Below are 17422 nucleotides of genomic sequence, written 5' to 3'. Positions count from 1 at the left end.
TAAAGGGACAGATCTCAGCTCTGTCCATTCTGTTACACAAACGTCTGTCAGAAGTTCCTGACGTCCAGGCTTTTTGTCAGGCTTTGGCCAGGATTAAGCCTGTGTTTAAAACTGTTGCTCCACCATGGAGTTTAAACCTTGTTCTTAATGTTTTACAGGGCGTTCCGTTTGAACCCCTTCATTCCATTGATATAAAGTTGTTATCTTGGAAAGTTCTATTTTTAATGGCTATTTCCTCGGCTCGAAGAGTCTCTGAATTATCAGCCTTACATTGTGATTCTCCTTATTTGATTTTTCATTCGGATAAGGTAGTCCTGCGTACTAAACCTGGGTTCTTACCTAAGGTAGTTACTAACAGGAATATCAATCAAGAGATTGTTGTTCCTTCTTTATGCCCAAATCCTTCTTCAAAGAAGGAACGTCTACTGCACAACCTGGATGTAGTCCGTGCTCTAAAATTTTACTTACAGGCAACTAAGGAATTTCGACAAACGTCTTCTCTGTTTGTCATTTACTCTGGGCAGAGGAGAGGTCAAAAAGCTTCCGCTACCTCTCTTTCTTTTTGGCTTCGTAGCATAATTCGTTTAGCTTATGAGACTGCTGGACAGCAGCCTCCTGAAAGAATTACAGCTCATTCTACTAGAGCTGTGGCTTCCACTTGGGCCTTCAAGAATGAAGCCTCTGTTGAACAGATTTGCAAGGCTGCAACTTGGTCTTCGCTTCATACTTTTTCCAAATTTTACAAATTTGACACTTTTGCTTCATCGGAGGCTATTTTTGGGAGAAAGGTTCTTCAGGCAGTGGTTCCTTCTGTATAAAGAGCCTGCCTATCCCTCCCGTCATCCGTGTACTTTTGCTTTGGTATTGGTATCCCAGAAGTAATGATGACCCGTGGACTGATCACACTTAACAGAAGAAAACATAATTTATGCTTACCTGATAAATTCCTTTCTTCTGTAGTGTGATCAGTCCACGGCCCGCCCTGTTTTTAAGGCAGGTAAATATTTTTTAATTTATACTCCAGTCACCACTTCACCCTTGGCTTTTCCTTTCTCGTTGGTCCTTGGTCGAATGACTGGGAGTGACGTAGAGGGGAGGAGCTATATGCAGCTCTGCTGGGTGAATCCTCTTGCACTTCCTGTTGGGGAGGAGTAATATCCCAGAAGTAATGATGACCCGTGGACTGATCACACTACAGAAGAAAGGAATTTATCAGGTAAGCATAAATTATGTTTTCTCTGAGGGTGATAAATCTTTATTTGGGGCCTAGTTTTCCACATGGCTTGTTAGATCACTCCTAGGAGTACTTTTTTACGGCCCTCTGTTATTGAGTGCATGGTGGGAGGGGCCTATTTTCGCGCACTTTATGCACAGTTGATATTCAGACTGAGACATCCAGCTTCCCTAAAGGAGTCCTCTGGCATCTAGGACCACTATAGAGGGGGTTTTTCTCTTGTTAAGTGTATCCAGTCCACGGATCATCCATTACTTATGGGATATTAACTCCTCCCCAACAGGAAGTGCAAGAGGATTCACCCAGCAGAGCTGCTATATAGCTCCTCCCCTAACTGCCATTACCAGTCATTCTCTTGCACCCAACGAATAGATAGGATGTGTGAGAGGACTGTGGTGATTATACTTAGTTTCATACCTTCAATCAAAAGTTTGTTATTTTATAATAGCACCGGAGTGTGTTATTCCTTCTCTGGTAGAATTTGAAGAAGAATCTACCTGAGTTTTTCTATGATTTTAGCCGGAGTAGTTAAGATCATATTGCTGTTTCTCGGCCATCTGAGGAGAGGTAAACTTCAGATCAGGGGACAGCGGGCAGATTAATCTGCAAAGAGGTATGTAGCAGCTTATTATTTTCTGACAATGGAATTGATCAGAAAATTCTGCCATACCGATATAATGTAAACTCAGCCTTAAATGCAGTAGCAGCAACTGGTATCAGGCTGTCATGTATGTATATTTTACACTTCAGTATTCTGGGGAATGGCACTTCACTGGAATTATACTGTATGCATAAAACTTTAGCCTAATTTGCAGGGACTAGCAACAGGCTTTTTAATAACACTCAATTTATTAATGTTAAACGTTTTTTGCTGGCATGTAAAATCGTTTAATTTTCTGAGGTACTGGGTGAAAAAATGTTTTGGGCACTATTTTTTTTTCCACTTGGCAGTCGTTTTATTTAATTTATGACAGTTTACTGATCTCTCTCACTGTTATGTGTGAGGGGGAGGGACCTTTTTTGGTGCTTTTGCTACGCATCAAAAAATTCAGTCAGAAGTTTATTGTCTTCCCTGCATGATCCGGTTCATCTCTACAGAACTCAGGGGTCTTCAAAACTTGTTTTGAGGGAGGTAATCACTCACAGCAGAGCTGTGAGATTGTAGTTGACTGTGATAAAAAAAAAGAAACGTTTATTTCTGTATTTTTTTTTTTTTTTTTTCTGCTATCAGGGTTAGTTATCCTTTGCTAATGGGAGCAATCCTTTGCTAAAATTGTGTTTTTTTACAAAGATTTGATGCTATAACTTTTCAGTTTATTAATTTTCAACTGTCATAACTTTTTCTGTGCTTCTTATAGGCACAGTACGTTTTCATATTATAGTAAATTACTTGAAAAGTATTTCCAAGTTGCTAGTTTATTTGCTAGTGTGTTAAACATGTCTGATTCAGAGGAAGATATCTGTGCTATATGTGCTAAAGCCAAAGTGGAGCCCAATAGAAATTTATGTACTAACTGTATTGATGCTACTTTAAATAAAAGTCAATCTGTACAAATTGAACATATTTCACCAAACAACGAGGGGAGAGTTATGCCGACTAACTCGCCTCACGTGTCAGTACCTGCATCTCCCGCTCGGGAGGTGCGTGATATTGTAGCGCCGAGTACATCTGGGCGGCCATTACAAATCACATTACAGGATATGGCTACTGTTATGACTGAAGTTTTGGCTAAATTACCAGAACTAAGAGGTAAGCGTGATCACTCTGGGGTGAGAACAGAGTGCGCTGATAATATTAGGGCCATGTCAGACACTGCGTCACAATTTGCAGAACATGAGGACGGAGAGCTTCATTCTGCGGGTGACGGTTCTGATCCAAACAAACTGGATTTAGATATTTCAAATTTTAAATTTAAGCTGGAAAACCTCCGTGTATTACTAGGGGAGGTGTTAGCGGCTCTGAATGATTGTAACACAGTTGCAATACCAGAGAAAATGTGTAGGTTGGATAAATATTTTGCGGTACCGGCGAGTACTGACGTTTTTCCTATACCTAAGAGACTTACTGAAATTGTTACTAAGGAGTGGGATAGACCCGGTGTGCCGTTCTCACCCCCTCCGATATTTAGAAAGATGTTTCCAATAGACGCCACCACACGGGACTTATGGCAAACGGTCCCTAAGGTGGAGGGAGCAGTTTCTACTTTAGCTAAGCGTACCACTATCCCGGTGGAGGATAGCTGTGCCTTTTCAGATCCAATGGATAAAAAGTTAGAGGGTTACCTTAAGAAAATGTTTGTTCAACAAGGTTTTATATTGCAACCTCTTGCATGCATTGCGCCTGTCACGGCTGCAGCAGCATTTTGGTTTGAGTCTCTGGAAGAGACACTTGAATCAGCTCCATTAGATGAGATTACACACAAGCTTAAAGCCCTTAAGTTAGCTAACTCATTTATTTCAGATGCCGTAGTACATTTAACTAAACTTACGGCTAAGAATTCCGGATTCGCCATTCAGGCACGCAGAGCACTGTGGCTAAAATCCTGGTCAGCTGACGTTACTTCTAAATCTAAATTGCTTAATATACCTTTCAAAGGGCAGACCTTATTCGGGCCCGGGTTGAAAGAAATTATCGCTGACATTACAGGAGGTAAAGGCCATGCCCTGCCTCAAGACAGAGCCAAACCTAAGGCTAGACAGTCTAATTTTCGTTCCTTTCGTAATTTCAAAGCAGGAGCAGCATCAACTTCCTCTGCACCAAAACAGGAAGGAGCTGTTGCTCGCTACAGACAAGGCTGGAGACCTAACCAGTCCTGGAACAAGGGCAAGCAGGCCAGGAAACCTGCTGCTGCCCCTAAGACAGCATGAATCGAGGGCCCCCGATCCGGGAACGGATCTAGTGGGGGGCAGACTTTCTCTCTTCGCCCAGGCTTGGGCAAGAGATGTCCAGGATCCCTGGGCGTTAGAGATCATATCTCAGGGATACCTTCTAGACTTCAAATTCTCTCCCCCAAGAGGGAGATTTCATCTGTCAAGGTTGTCAACAAACCAAATAAAGAAAGAGGTGTTTCTACGCTGCGTACAAGATCTTTTATTAATGGGAGTGATCCATCCGGTTCCGCGGTCGGAACAAGGACAAGGGTTTTACTCAAATCTGTTTGTGGTTCCCAAAAAAGAGGGAACTTTCAGGCCAATCTTGGATTTAAAGATCCTAAACAAATTCCTAAGAGTTCCATCGTTCAAAATGGAAACTATTCGGACAATTTTACCATGATCCAAAAGGGTCAGTACATGACCACAGTGGATTTAAAGGATGCTTACCTTCACATACCGATTCACAAAGATCATTACCGGTATCTAAGGTTTGCCTTTCTAGACAGGCATTACCAGTTTGTAGCTCTTCCATTCGGATTGGCTACGGCTCCGAGAATCTTCACAAAGGTTCTGTGTGCTCTTCTGGCGGTACTAAGACCGCGAGGAATTGCGGTAGCTCCGTACCTAGACGACATTCTGATACAAGCTTCAAGCTTTCAAACTGCCAAGTCTCATACAGAGTTAGTACTGGCATTTCTAAGGTCGCATGGATGGAAGGTGAACGAAAAGAAGAGTTCTCTCTTTCCACTCACAAGAGTTCCCTTCTTGGGGACTCTTATAGATTCTGTAGAAATGAAGATTTACCTGACAGAAGACAGGTTAACAAAGCTTCAAAATGCATGCCGTGTCCTTCATTCCATTCAACACCCGTCAGTAGCTCAATGCATGGAGGTGATCGGCTTAATGGTAGCAGCAATGGACATAGTACCCTTTGCACGTCTACATCTCAGACCGCTGCAATTGTGCATGCTAAGTCAGTGTGAATGGGGATTACTCAGACTTGTCCCCTACTCTGAATCTGGATCAAGAGACCAGAAATTCTCTTCTATGGTGGCTTTCTCGGCCACATCTGTCCAGGGGGATGCCATTCAGCAGGCCGGACTGGACAATTGTAACAACAGACGCCAGCCTACTAGGTTGGGGCGCTGTCTGGAATTCTCTGAAGGCTCAGGGACAATGGAATCAGGAGGAGAGTCTCCTACCAATAAACATTCTGGAATTGAGAGCAGTTCTCAATGCCCTTCTGGCTTGGCCCCAGTTAACAACTTGGGGGTTCATCAGGTTTCAGTCGGACAACATCACGACTGTAGCTTACATCAACCATCAGGGAGGGACAAGAAGCTCCCTAGCAATGATGGAAGTATCAAAGATAATTCGCTGGGCAGAGTCTCACTCTTGCCACCTGTCAGCAATCCACATCCCGGGAGTGGAGAACTGGGAGGCGGATTTCTTAAGTCGTCAGACTTTTCATCCGGGGGAGTGGGAACTTCATCCGGAGGTCTTTGCCCAAATACTTCGACGTTGGGGCAAACCAGAGATAGATCTCATGGCGTCTCGACAGAACGCCAAGCTTCCTCGTTACGGGTCCAGATCCAGGGATCCGGGAGCGGTTCTGATAGATGCTTTGACAGCACCTTGGACCTTCGGGATGGCTTATGTGTTTCCACCCTTCCCGATGCTTCCTCGATTGATTGCCAGAATCAAACAGGAGAGAGCATCAGTGATTCTAATAACGCCTGCATGGCCACGCAGGACTTGGTATGTCATCCTGTCCACCTTGGTCGCTACCTCTGAAACAGGACCTTCTGATCCAGGGTCCCTTCAAACATCAAAATCTAATTTCTCTGAAGCTGACTGCTTGGAAATTGAACGCTTGATTTTATCAAAACGTGGTTTTTCTGAGTCAGTTATTGATACCTTAATACAGGCTAGGAAGCCTGTTACCAGAAAGATTTACCATAAGATATGGCGCAAATACTTATATTGGTGCGAATCCAAGAGTTACTCATGGAGTAAGGTTAGGATTCCGAGGATATTGTCTTTTCTACAAGAAGGTTTAGAAAAGGGTTTATCCGCTAGTTCCTTAAAGGGACAGATTTCAGCTCTGTCCATTCTTTTACACAAACGTCTGTCAGAAGTTCCGGACGTTCAAGCTTTTTGTCAGGCTTTAGCTAGGATCAAGCCTGTGTTTAAAACTGTTGCTCCACCATGGAGTTTGAACTTAGTTCTTAATGTTTTACAGGGGGTTCCGTTTGAACCCCTTCATTCCATTGATATCAAGTTGTTATCTTGGAAAGTTCTGTTTTTAATGGCGATTTCCTCGGCTCGAAGAGTCTCTGAGTTATCTGCCTTACATTGTGATTCTCCTTATCTGATTTTTCATTCAGACAAGGTAGTTCTGCGTACTAAACCTGGGTTCCTACCTAAGGTGGTCACTAACAGGAATATCAATCAAGAGATTGTGGTTCCATCTTTGTGTCCTAATCCTTCTTCGAAAAAGGAACGTCTGCTACACAATCTAGATGTAGTCCGTGCCCTGAAATTTTATCTACAGGCAACTAAGGATTTTCGACAAACGTCTTCCCTGTTTGTCGTTTATTCTGGTCAGAGGAGAGGTCAAAAAGTTTCGGCTACCTCTCTCTCCTTTTGGCTTCGTAGCATAATACGGTTAGCCTATGAGACTGCTGGACAGCAGCCTCCTGAAAGAATTACAGCACATTCTACTAGAGCTGTGGCTTCCACTTGGGCCTTTAAGAATGATGCTTCTGTTGAACAGATTTGCAAGGCTGCAACTTGGTCTTCTCTTCATACTTTTTCCAAATTTTACAAATTTGACACTTTTGCTTCTTCGGAGGCTGTTTTTGGGAGAAAGGTTCTTCAGGCAGTGGTTCCTTCCGTATAAAGAGCCTGCCTGTCCCTCCCGTCATCCGTGTACTTTAGCTTTGGTATTGGTATCCCATAAGTAATGGATGATCCGTGGACTGGATACACTTAACAAGAGAAAACATAATTTATGCTTACCTGATAAATGTATTTCTCTTGTAGTGTATCCAGTCCACGGCCCGCCCTGTCACTTTAAGGCAGGTAATTTTTCCATTAAACTACAGTCACCACTGTACCCTATGGTTTTCCTTTCTCTGCATGTTTTCGGTCGAATGACTGGTAATGGCAGTTAGGGGAGGAGCTATATAGCAGCTCTGCTGGGTGAATCCTCTTGCACTTCCTGTTGGGGAGGAGTTAATATCCCATAAGTAATGGATGATCCGTGGACTGGATACACTACAAGAGAAATAAATTTATCAGGTAAGCATAAATTATGTTTTTCCTGCAAAAATCGTGTTTAAGGGCAGGTAGGAGCCACAGCAGAGCTGTGTTTGACTGTTTTTTAACAGTTTTACCGTTTTTCTAATCCGGTTTGGGGCCTAAGGGGTTAATCATCCATTTGCAAGTGGGTGCAATGCTGCTTTAGTCTCTTATACACACTGTAAAAATTTTGTAGAGTTTACTACTTTTTAACACTGTTTTGCAGTTTATGTTGTAGTTTTTTTCTCTTAAAGGCACAGTACCGTTTTTGTTTAATTGCTTTTTCACATTTATTAAAGTGTTTTCCAAGCTTGCTGGTCTCATTACTAGTCTGTTAAACATGTCTGACATAGAGGAAACTCCTTGTTCATTATGTTTAGAAGCCATTGTGGAACCCCCTCTTAGTTGGGGGCAGACTTTCTCTCTTCGCCCAGGCTTGGGCAAGAGACGTCCAGGATCCCTGGGCTCTGGAGATTGTTTCCTAGGGATATCTTCTGGATTTCAAAGCCTCATCTCCAAAGGGGAGATTTCATTTCTCACAATTATCTGCAAACCAGATAAAGAGAGAGGCATTCTTACGTTTTGTTCAAGACCTTCTGGTTATGGGAGTGATCCACCCAGTTCCAAGAGAGGAACAGGGGCAAGGATTCTATTCAAATCTGTTTATAGTTCCCAAAAAAGAGGGAACTTTCAGACCAATCTTGGATCTCAAGATCCTAAACAAATTTCTCAGGGTCCCATCCTTCAAGATGGAGACTATTCGAACCATCCTACCTATGATCCAGGAGGGTCAATATATGACTACCGTGGACTTAAAGGATGCTTAACTCCACATTCCGATACACAGAGATCATCATCGGTTTCTCAGGTTTGCCTTCCTAGACAGGCATTACCAGTTTGTGGCTCTTCCCTTCGGGTTAGCCACGGCACCAAGAATCTTTACGAAGGTTCTAGGGTCCCTACTGGCGGTTCACGAGGCCAAACGAGGGCAGTTCTTCATACAAACCATTCCTTTCTTCCCAAGTATCTTTAGATACTATCAACCAATACAATTGGGGCATATTTATCAAGCTCGCCAGAAACAGCAGTTATGAAGCCACCAGCAGGGGGGTGTCAATCAACCCGATTGGGTTGATTTTCGACGATGTCTGTCCGCCTGCTCAGAGCAGGTGGACAGGTTATGGAGCAGTGGTCTTTGTGACCGCTGCTTCATAACTGCTGTTTCTGGCGAGCCTGCAGGCTCGCCAGAAACACAGGGCATCAAGCTCCATTCGGAGCTTGATAAATATGCCCCAATGTATTGGTTGATAGTATCTAAAGATACTTGGGAAGAAAGGAATGGTTTGTATGAAGAACTGCCCTGTCTAATGAAAAAGAAGGAAAGGAGGAATACAGGGAAGCCGAAAGCTCCGCTTTTCTGGCTAAATAAAGAGAAAAGGAACCTTTTAACATAAAAGTTGGAGGTCTAAACCATTTATAGTTTCAAATGGTGGGTCTCAAAAGACGTTTTAAAACCAGTTAAAGGCTCCAAGGAGGAGTTACTGGACTGACTGGTTTAATTCTGATCAAGGCCTGCTTAAAGGTCTGGATATGAGAAATCTTGTCAATTGTTCTGTGGTATTAAACAGATAAAATCTGTCCTTAAGAGAACTGGTTTATAAAGACTTCTCTAGACCATCCAGAAAATATTCAAGAATTCTAGGAATTGTAAAAGAATTCCAATGGTTTCCTTAGTCAGTATACCAGGATAAAAAGATTTTCCAGATCTTACGGTTGAAAAGTTGTGACTAGAAACTTAGGAAAAAGTCTTGTCTGAGCTTGGGACAACTCTGAAAAGCCCTGAAGTTACAAGACATATATTGGTAACATCGCCTTCCGCCGAGACCAAAATCTTGCACTCTCATGGACCCCCAGAATGTCCCCCAACCCTATAGGCTGGTGTATGTGGGCCTAAGAAAAGATGTTCCCTGAATTAGGGATGTTAAAGACATTTTCAGACGTATTCAGCAAGTTCTGTCGGACCTGATCCGCACTGTCGGATCAGGTCCGACAGACCTTGATAAATAGAGGCCATAGGGTTTTCTCTTTATGTCGAGCTCTTAAAGGAAGATTAAACTCAAATATTTTCTTTTGTGATTTATACAAAGCATACAATTAAAAAAAAATATTCTAAAGAGTGGTTTCTTCAGACCCTTGATGTCGTGAGGGTACTAAAATTTTGCGTTGAGGTTTAAGTTTAGTCTTTTTTAGACTTTTCGTTAAATAGTTCCCATTGACCAAATTTGTAAGATACTTTTTTTCTTTTTTCTCACTTTTACTAAATGTTACTATATTGATGTGTATGCTTCTAATGAAGCAGCTTTTGGTTGGCAAGTTTTGCGGGCTGCAGTGCCTGATCTGTAACATTCTTGTCTTAATGGTATTGTCTCCCAGAACATTTAGGTCTTGTGGACTTCACTGCTTGATTATAAGATGCCACATGTGATGATCTCATGGACACTCATCATCTTATGAAAGAAAACAGTTTATTCTTACCTGTTGATAAATTCAGTTCTTTCACGATGGTGAGAGTTCATGAGTCCCACCCTTCTTTGAATACAGTTACAGGCGTAACTTGTTTTGCATTTCATTTACCCCGCTTTGAATAAATTTTGGTTTTAGAATAAATGACCATCAGTGTATGTGTGTATGAATTGTATATTGTGAGAGGCCAAGGAAAGAAGTATAAAAAGAGCTTATAGTTGGACGGGTTATAAATAGGGATGTTAAAATCTCCAAACCTGAGAATTGGTATGTTAGTTAGAAGAGAGAAGATGTCAGTTATACAGTGGTCTATAAGCAAGAATGTTTGTTAGTCAAGGGAAAGAGAGAGAGCGGAAATGTAACCAAATGAGGTGGACTTTAATGGAAAAGACTTGACAGAAGGGTGCAGGGTATATGCATTTAACGGTGCAAGTGAAAAAGATTAAAATTCCTGCTCCACCTCCTATTTCTTTATCTCACGCCAGGGATTTTGGTAAAGGTGAAATCCACAATATAAGAAATTGGCAAGCGAATGAATATAAGAATATATTTGAGAGTCTGGATAAAGAGGATGGCTTTACAGGCCTACACTTCTGACTGGAAAGGATTTAGGATTATAAACGGATTGGAGTTTCTGGGGTGGTGTTGAGGAGATGGGTGAATAGAGGTTTATAAAGTATGTTCTGTGGGCCATGCCCATGTGTAGCGCATTATTCTATGACATCCCTGACTTTCAAGTGATGCATTATCATTAATGTATGAATTCCATTCCATCGCAGCTTTTGCTGTGTATTTTTTTAAATAGTTTTATTTCAAACTTACCCCTCCCCATTTCAATTGTCCTGCGCTCTTTAGTGCAACTTTTTATTTTGTATTTTTCCCCTAACCAATCACATTGTATCAGCAGAGTAGAGCATCATTGTCACAAGCATTCTTAAATTATAATATGCTCAGAATTCCCCGCTGTGCTTGGCAAAGATCAGCCTTTTAGTTATGACAACACTACTTCTATTGGTTTAATACAGCCTCTGATTCGTTTCATCAACTTTTTTTCACAATTGGAAATGTGTCAAAAACCAAAATTACACTTTAATGTCATTGTTCCAAGCTAACCACTTGCTACTCCTAATTTGCCTATAGATAGCCAAAGCAACAACCCCAAAGCATCAAGTAAATGTGTCTATCTTTACTCAGGTAAAGATGGTCTGTAGTAGAAGATAAGACGTGGTATCATACAAGGAACTATGCAGATAGTAAAATGTGCATACTTTTCTCTTGTTTTGTGGAGAATCCCATCTCTTGGGGAGGGGTCGTTTCAATTCTCATGCTTAAATGGACACTAAATTCAAAATTAAATTGTCATGATTCAGATAGAGCATACAGTTTAAAGAAACTTTCTAATTTTCTTATATTATCAAATTTAGCAAATTCTTTTTATATACACACTTTCTGAGGCACCTGCGCCTACTGAGCATGTGCCTCAGATTGTGATTGGATGATGGCTGTCACATGATACAGGGGGCAGGCAAATGGGGGAAAAATAATTTTTTCAGAAAAAAACAAATCTGCTTATTTAAAATTCAGAGTGTTATTGCATTGTCTTTTTATTATGCACCTGTTTAGTGGTCCTTTAAACTCTCTATGAGTTTCCATTTAAATAAAAATATGCATCCATTCATCAATAGCCACAAAGTTTAATAAAAACCAAGCAAACAAGGACATTTTGAATGATATATTTATGCGTTTTAAAATAAATATGTTTTCTACAGAATAATCTGATAAGGAAGAATGTGTGTTAATGACTTCTTTTTCTCACAATAATTACAAATGGTAGCACCAATAAATAAAAAGTTACACATATTACAATAAAAAAAGATTTGTTAGGTATAATTACTTTTTAAACTTTATTTACAAAAGAAAAAGGTCTTTAAGATACACAAATATACATATTTTAACCCCTTCATGTCAGAGAGGTCTGCAAAACAATGCAGACTCCTGGCACAAAACGGCTAATAACTTCAGGGCTTATATATATCTTGGCTTAACACAATAGTGGGAAAATGGCCAGTATATCAATCAAACTTACAGTAACCAAATTTCTCCCATCTCTTGACAGTTCTAGTTCAGGAGGGCAGATGCTCCATTTGTCAGGGGCTAACACTGACATAGAATATGGTTATCCATGGCACAAATTAAAGGCAACCAAAATAATTTAAGTACGTTCTAGTAAACAGGCCAGCGCCGTCATTTATTAAAAAGACACAGACAAAAAAAAATCTATTTTGTTAGTATATTGCAAAACTGGAAATGTGTTACTAGCTGTTGTTTATTTGGTAAGAATCCATTTTCACTATCTGTGATTCTGAATTCATTTTTTATTAAGAACTTGTATTTGCAATAATATCGATAAGCATTTTTTATTGGCTTTCACTATCACAACTCCAGCAGTCTCTTGGGTCTGCAAAAATCTGTTTAGTGTATTTTAATGGCATCCAAGCAACATTTTTACAATGGCTGCCAGACTTAGTGATGAAGATAAGTACCAGTTAGAAGATAGTGTAGTATGGATTGTTTTATAATGGAAATAGTCTAGAAACATACATGTACATTCATGTACGGATTGTGTAAAGGCCAAAGCCTCTTGTCTGGCCCAGCAAAGCTAATTTATATCAAAAGGAAAAAAACATAATGTTTTACTACCTCACAAATGACATTTTATCGGCCTGACCTGGACATCCACAGCAAACCCTCCTGTAACCTCTGGGGATACAATGGTTGTCACTAAAACGTACAAGAGACCGATACAGGCCATACAAGTCCAATTGCCAGACAAATTGTAGACATCATAGTCAGTATTTGATTCCAATCATTTGACTAGTTATTGCTTCTTCAGTCTAAGGGGCCTATTTATCAAAGGTCTTGCGGAACTGATCTGACGGTGCGGATCAGGTCCGCAAGACCTCGCTGAATGCGGAGAGCAATACGCTCTCCGCATTTAACATTTCACCAGCAGCTCACAAGAGCTGCTGGTGCAACCCTGCCCCCTGCTGACTCGCGGCCAATCGGCCGCCAGCAGGGAGGTGTCAATCAACCCGATGGTACTCGATCGGGTTGATTTCCGGTGATTCCTGTCCGCCTCATCAGAGCAGGCGGACAGGGTTATGGAGCAGCAGTCTTTAGACCACTGCTTCATAACTGCTGTTTCTGGCGAGTCTGAAGACTCGCCAGAAACACGGGCCCACAAGCTCCGTTCGGAGCTTGATAAATGGGCCCCTAAATGTTGCGACTGTGGTCTTTGCTATCATTGCTGCATAAGACCATTTATGTCCACAATAGTCACCAAGACATGATGGTCTTTATAAGTTAGGCAACAGCTAGAGCTGGAAGATCATTGCAAAAGGAACAAAAACAAAATGTACCCTCATAAAGCACTACTGCACACCTTATCACCTGAACACTCCAGTGGTTAGACTAAGGCCTTATAATCATCAATACAAATATCTTGAAAGTCTTTTATGCAGTTAAAATACTTTTTCACTACTAGGGAAGTAGCGGATATTTATCATATTGCCTGAAACAACACTACCTCAAAGCAGAAATGTGTACATTTATACAGTGATAACAAATGATCACTGGGATTTAGGAAAAAATCACCATATATTATAAATCAAAAGAGTTGACGTTGCTGCTGTGCTGTTATATGTTTAAGGTCATTGTTGGATATTTGAAGCCATTTTGTGTGTATTGAGCAACATGGTTTGCGGACTTAACCTTTTTAGAAGCACAAAAGCTTTCAGCATCTCTTAAACCATATGCAGACTGTACAAGAACTCACTTGGAGCAACACTCACGGAGGAAATTAGAATCTTCCTATAGTAGTTAGGATAATTGAAGTCTTTATAAATTAAATACTGTAAGAAAAAAGCTCACCCTCCTGTTGTGATGGGTATTGGAGTACATTTAATACGGATAATTTAGTAGATTGTAGTTGAGAAAATGTCTCCATTGTGTGGTTTCTGACTCCTCACTCTGAAATTTGGAAATCTCTCAGTTTTACCTTGTAAAATAATTTTACTAGCAAGAATAACATATTTGCCTTATTTTTTTAACATTACAGTAAGCAGTACATTGTTTCCCTTCAGGCACAGGTTAAAAGATTTTAGGCAAAACTCAGATTGGGGAATTGAATCATGTATTCATGAAAAGACACCAATGGGACTTAATAAAAAAATGCTTTCTCTTTGCGGATCCAGTCACAAATATACCAAGCTGGTAATTGCCTGCAAACACTCTAATTCCCTGAAAATAATTTACATATTGTAATCAGTCTGGTTTACATCTGAGTCAGACATGTTTTTAATTTGTAGTAAATACAACTAGGTTCATTTAAAATATCAGTTAGTTACTGCACTCTTTGTCTTGTGCGAATGGGGCATGAATCAATTGCCCCTTCTTTTATAGTGCATTAGAATGTAGCGTATGCTACAAAGTTTTCAGATGAGGAAATCGTAGCCTAGAACCCTTTTTTTTTTACAGTTAAGCTACAATGAGTTACTCCACCAACAGCAAAGAATGCAAAATGTTCAACTCATTGGTGGTTACCTAAAGGGTTGGGTGCAAATGCTCTGGACATAGCAAAGAAATTAAAAGACCACCACAGCGAACAGATAAAAACATCATCAAATACATGTATTTGTTTTATAAATAATGTGAAATTTAAATATAATAAAAGAATACTGAACCCTCCCGCCCTCACACATTTTTATTAAATTATCAGCTTTATTAACAAAAGGGATATATTAAATAACAATACCATGTGATGGACTGATTTTGCACCAATGTATACACACACACACACACACACACACTCACACTCACACACACTTACACACCTGCCATCTGCTAGATCATTCTAGGTCTAACCCTTTTCTCTAGTTTCTATCACAGCTGTAACAGCTCTTCAGATTTTGTGTCGTGGAAGTCTAGTTGAATCATAAAATTAAAGAAAATACCTCTAATCACTATCATGCCTTGTAATCTTTGGGAGGAAGGGTGAATCTGCTTCACCACAACGTGATGTTAAACAAATATGAATTTTGATGTGTCTGAAACTACACAGCTAAAAGGCACTTGTAATTCAAGATTTCTTTGGGATTCTTACTTAAATGAAAAGCATTTGGCACTATATAATATGGGACATCCCAAAGAAATGATACTAAGTACTTAATAAAGGAATATAGACTGATTAACAAAAAATGTTTAAGATACTGGCCTCCTTTCAAATACTGTCTACCAAGGAGGGGAAGGGAATGTGTGCCATATGCACTACAGCTTTCTTTGGTGTGTACAGTAAATATCTCCCAAAAGATCCTTCAATTAAAGGTGTTAAAACTAAAGCTCAGCTTTCACTACGGCTTATTCCCAGTGTTGCCCCCACTCCCTGTTTGTGCAGTGACAATTTATTCTTGACCTACTCAGTCTGCCTCTTCTACTCTGATACTGTTACACAGATGTCTGTTTAGGTCTTCTATTACTTGCTATAATAGTGTAGTTCCAACTGGTGTGTGTCTGTATACACGAGTTACATACACAAAGGTTACAGTGAACATTTTGAACAACTCCAGTGCCATCACAGAGAATTAGACTGCAGCTCTAAGACTCAATGATCTTATATTTTATGTGCATTTTATGATTTCATTGATGTATATATGCAGTGCCGGGACCAGCTAGCTTCGGATTGTCAGACAGGCCGAGCCAGTCCTGAATCTGTGACTGTTATTTTCAGCTGGAGAAACAGACGTCAGAGCTCACTCATCGTAGGACAGCCTCACTCAACATAAATCAGTCTTATACACTGTAAAGCAGCCTCACTCACTGAGTGAGTCTCACTCATTATATAGCAGCTCCACTCAGTATGAGTTATTCTTCCTCACTAGGAGTGAGTATTTTGCTCCACTTATTCAGTGTGAGTCAAAATTGTGGGAGATACCAATGGCTCCTTATCTTCAGCACATTCCTGATCTATTCCACTGCCGGGAACCTTCCTTTGGTCCAAACTCAAATGAGTTTTGGACTTTTAGTGTTAAGTTATGACCACAGAGATAAATTGGTACTGGCTCAGCACGTGCCTGATAAAACAGAACCAGCATGTCATAGACATTATAATATTTAGCATTTTTTTAGAATCCATTCAGCTTGTAGCTTTAGGCAATAAGATGGAAGAGTCGGTTACAGATGCAAAACCAATGTTTTTACAAACCCTTTCCACCAATGATCACATTGGTGTTTTGTGAATACCCAAATCCATACAAAAAAATAGCAGGTTTAAATAGTATGGGCAGCCCATGAAGCTTTTATCGGACTCCTCACACGGATCCATGATGGGCAATGACACAGTTTGGCACCACTGGCGATGGAGATGAAGGTCTCTCAGTCCAAACTTTCACGTCTTTTTCCCTCTCTACATTTTCTCCATAAGTCTAATTTCTTTTTTGGGCAGAATTCTCAGAAGAATCAATTGTGCAGTTGGATATTTCCAAAACCTTCCAGCTGGGATACCTTGACCTTTGACTTGTCCAAATTGGAAACAGTTTGAGAGTATCTTGCTTTTATCTCATAAACATGGTCGGGTATAATGATTTCAAAAAATTCATGCAACAAACCCCAAAACATCCAGGGAATTAATATTAGAGGTTAGCTCCATTTGTCATAAAAGGTGTTTGCTGCTAAACTCCATGTGTCAATTTAAAAATAAAGAGTTCAGTATTGGCCACAGTCCAGTGAGGATATTAATAGCATGTTAAGAAAAAAAGAACAACAAAATCCAAAATATATATAGATATATATATATTTATATATTTACTTCTTATAATAATATATTGGAATCCAAAAAAATAAGATACGCCTCAGGTCTTCTGGCTCTTGGTGTTTAGCAGCATCAAATTTGTTAAAAAAAAGGAGAAATTGTATTATAGAAGGGTATATATTTTTCTTTCTTCCCTCTTTGCGGAATGCTTATTAACCAAAGTGCTGTGCTGAGTACCGATCCTTCATTACGTGCCATATCTCCTCTCGCAGAGAGGTACTCCTCCACTCACCGCCTTGGCTTTTCACATCTGGAATAAAAAAGAAAGTAGTGAATAGGATGCACATAATAACTTGTCTTGAAAGTAAAATTAGTAAGGGCATTTTTATGGAATCATATTAAATCCTTGATAGCTATTCCTCTATAATTTTGCAGTAGTGAAGTCTATTTTCATGTCTAATACTCTGGGGCTTATAATACAAAGAGGAATTCAATTTTGTAGTCAGATGTTTCACATGCAAATGCTATATTCAAAACTATTTACTTTTATTCTTGCTTCATTTCCTCTGATTGGGTTTACTTATAGTTTATTCATATATGTTATATAATTGTGCTTCCTGTAGAACAGATGGGCTATTTGGTATTGAGCATTAATGCTTGGAACTACAAAGTGTTCCATAGAC

At 40.0% G+C, this 17422-nt stretch overlaps 1 protein-coding gene across 6 annotated transcripts in view; it reads right to left on the bottom strand.

Annotated features, from left to right (window-relative positions):
- Positions 1-11651: 11651 nt before the first annotated feature.
- The window catches only part of VEGFA (vascular endothelial growth factor A), a 64179-nt gene continuing 58408 nt past the window's right edge, over positions 11652-17422 (bottom strand). For all 6 annotated transcript variants that reach the window (XM_053712721.1, XM_053712723.1, XM_053712722.1 and 3 more), the window contains one exon: positions 11652-17049. Coding sequence is in view for 3 of the 6 variants with exons in the window: in XM_053712723.1 (XP_053568698.1) it covers positions 17028-17049 (22 nt within the window). In the remaining 3 variants the exon portion in view is untranslated. The remainder of the gene's footprint in view (positions 17050-17422) is intronic.

The sequence above is a fragment of the Bombina bombina genome, chromosome 4 (genome assembly GCF_027579735.1).
Source record: "Bombina bombina isolate aBomBom1 chromosome 4, aBomBom1.pri, whole genome shotgun sequence".
Taxonomy (NCBI): Eukaryota; Metazoa; Chordata; class Amphibia; order Anura; family Bombinatoridae; genus Bombina; species Bombina bombina.
Note: the sequence above shows the minus strand (reverse complement) of the source record. Positions and strands in the feature narration are given on the sequence as shown.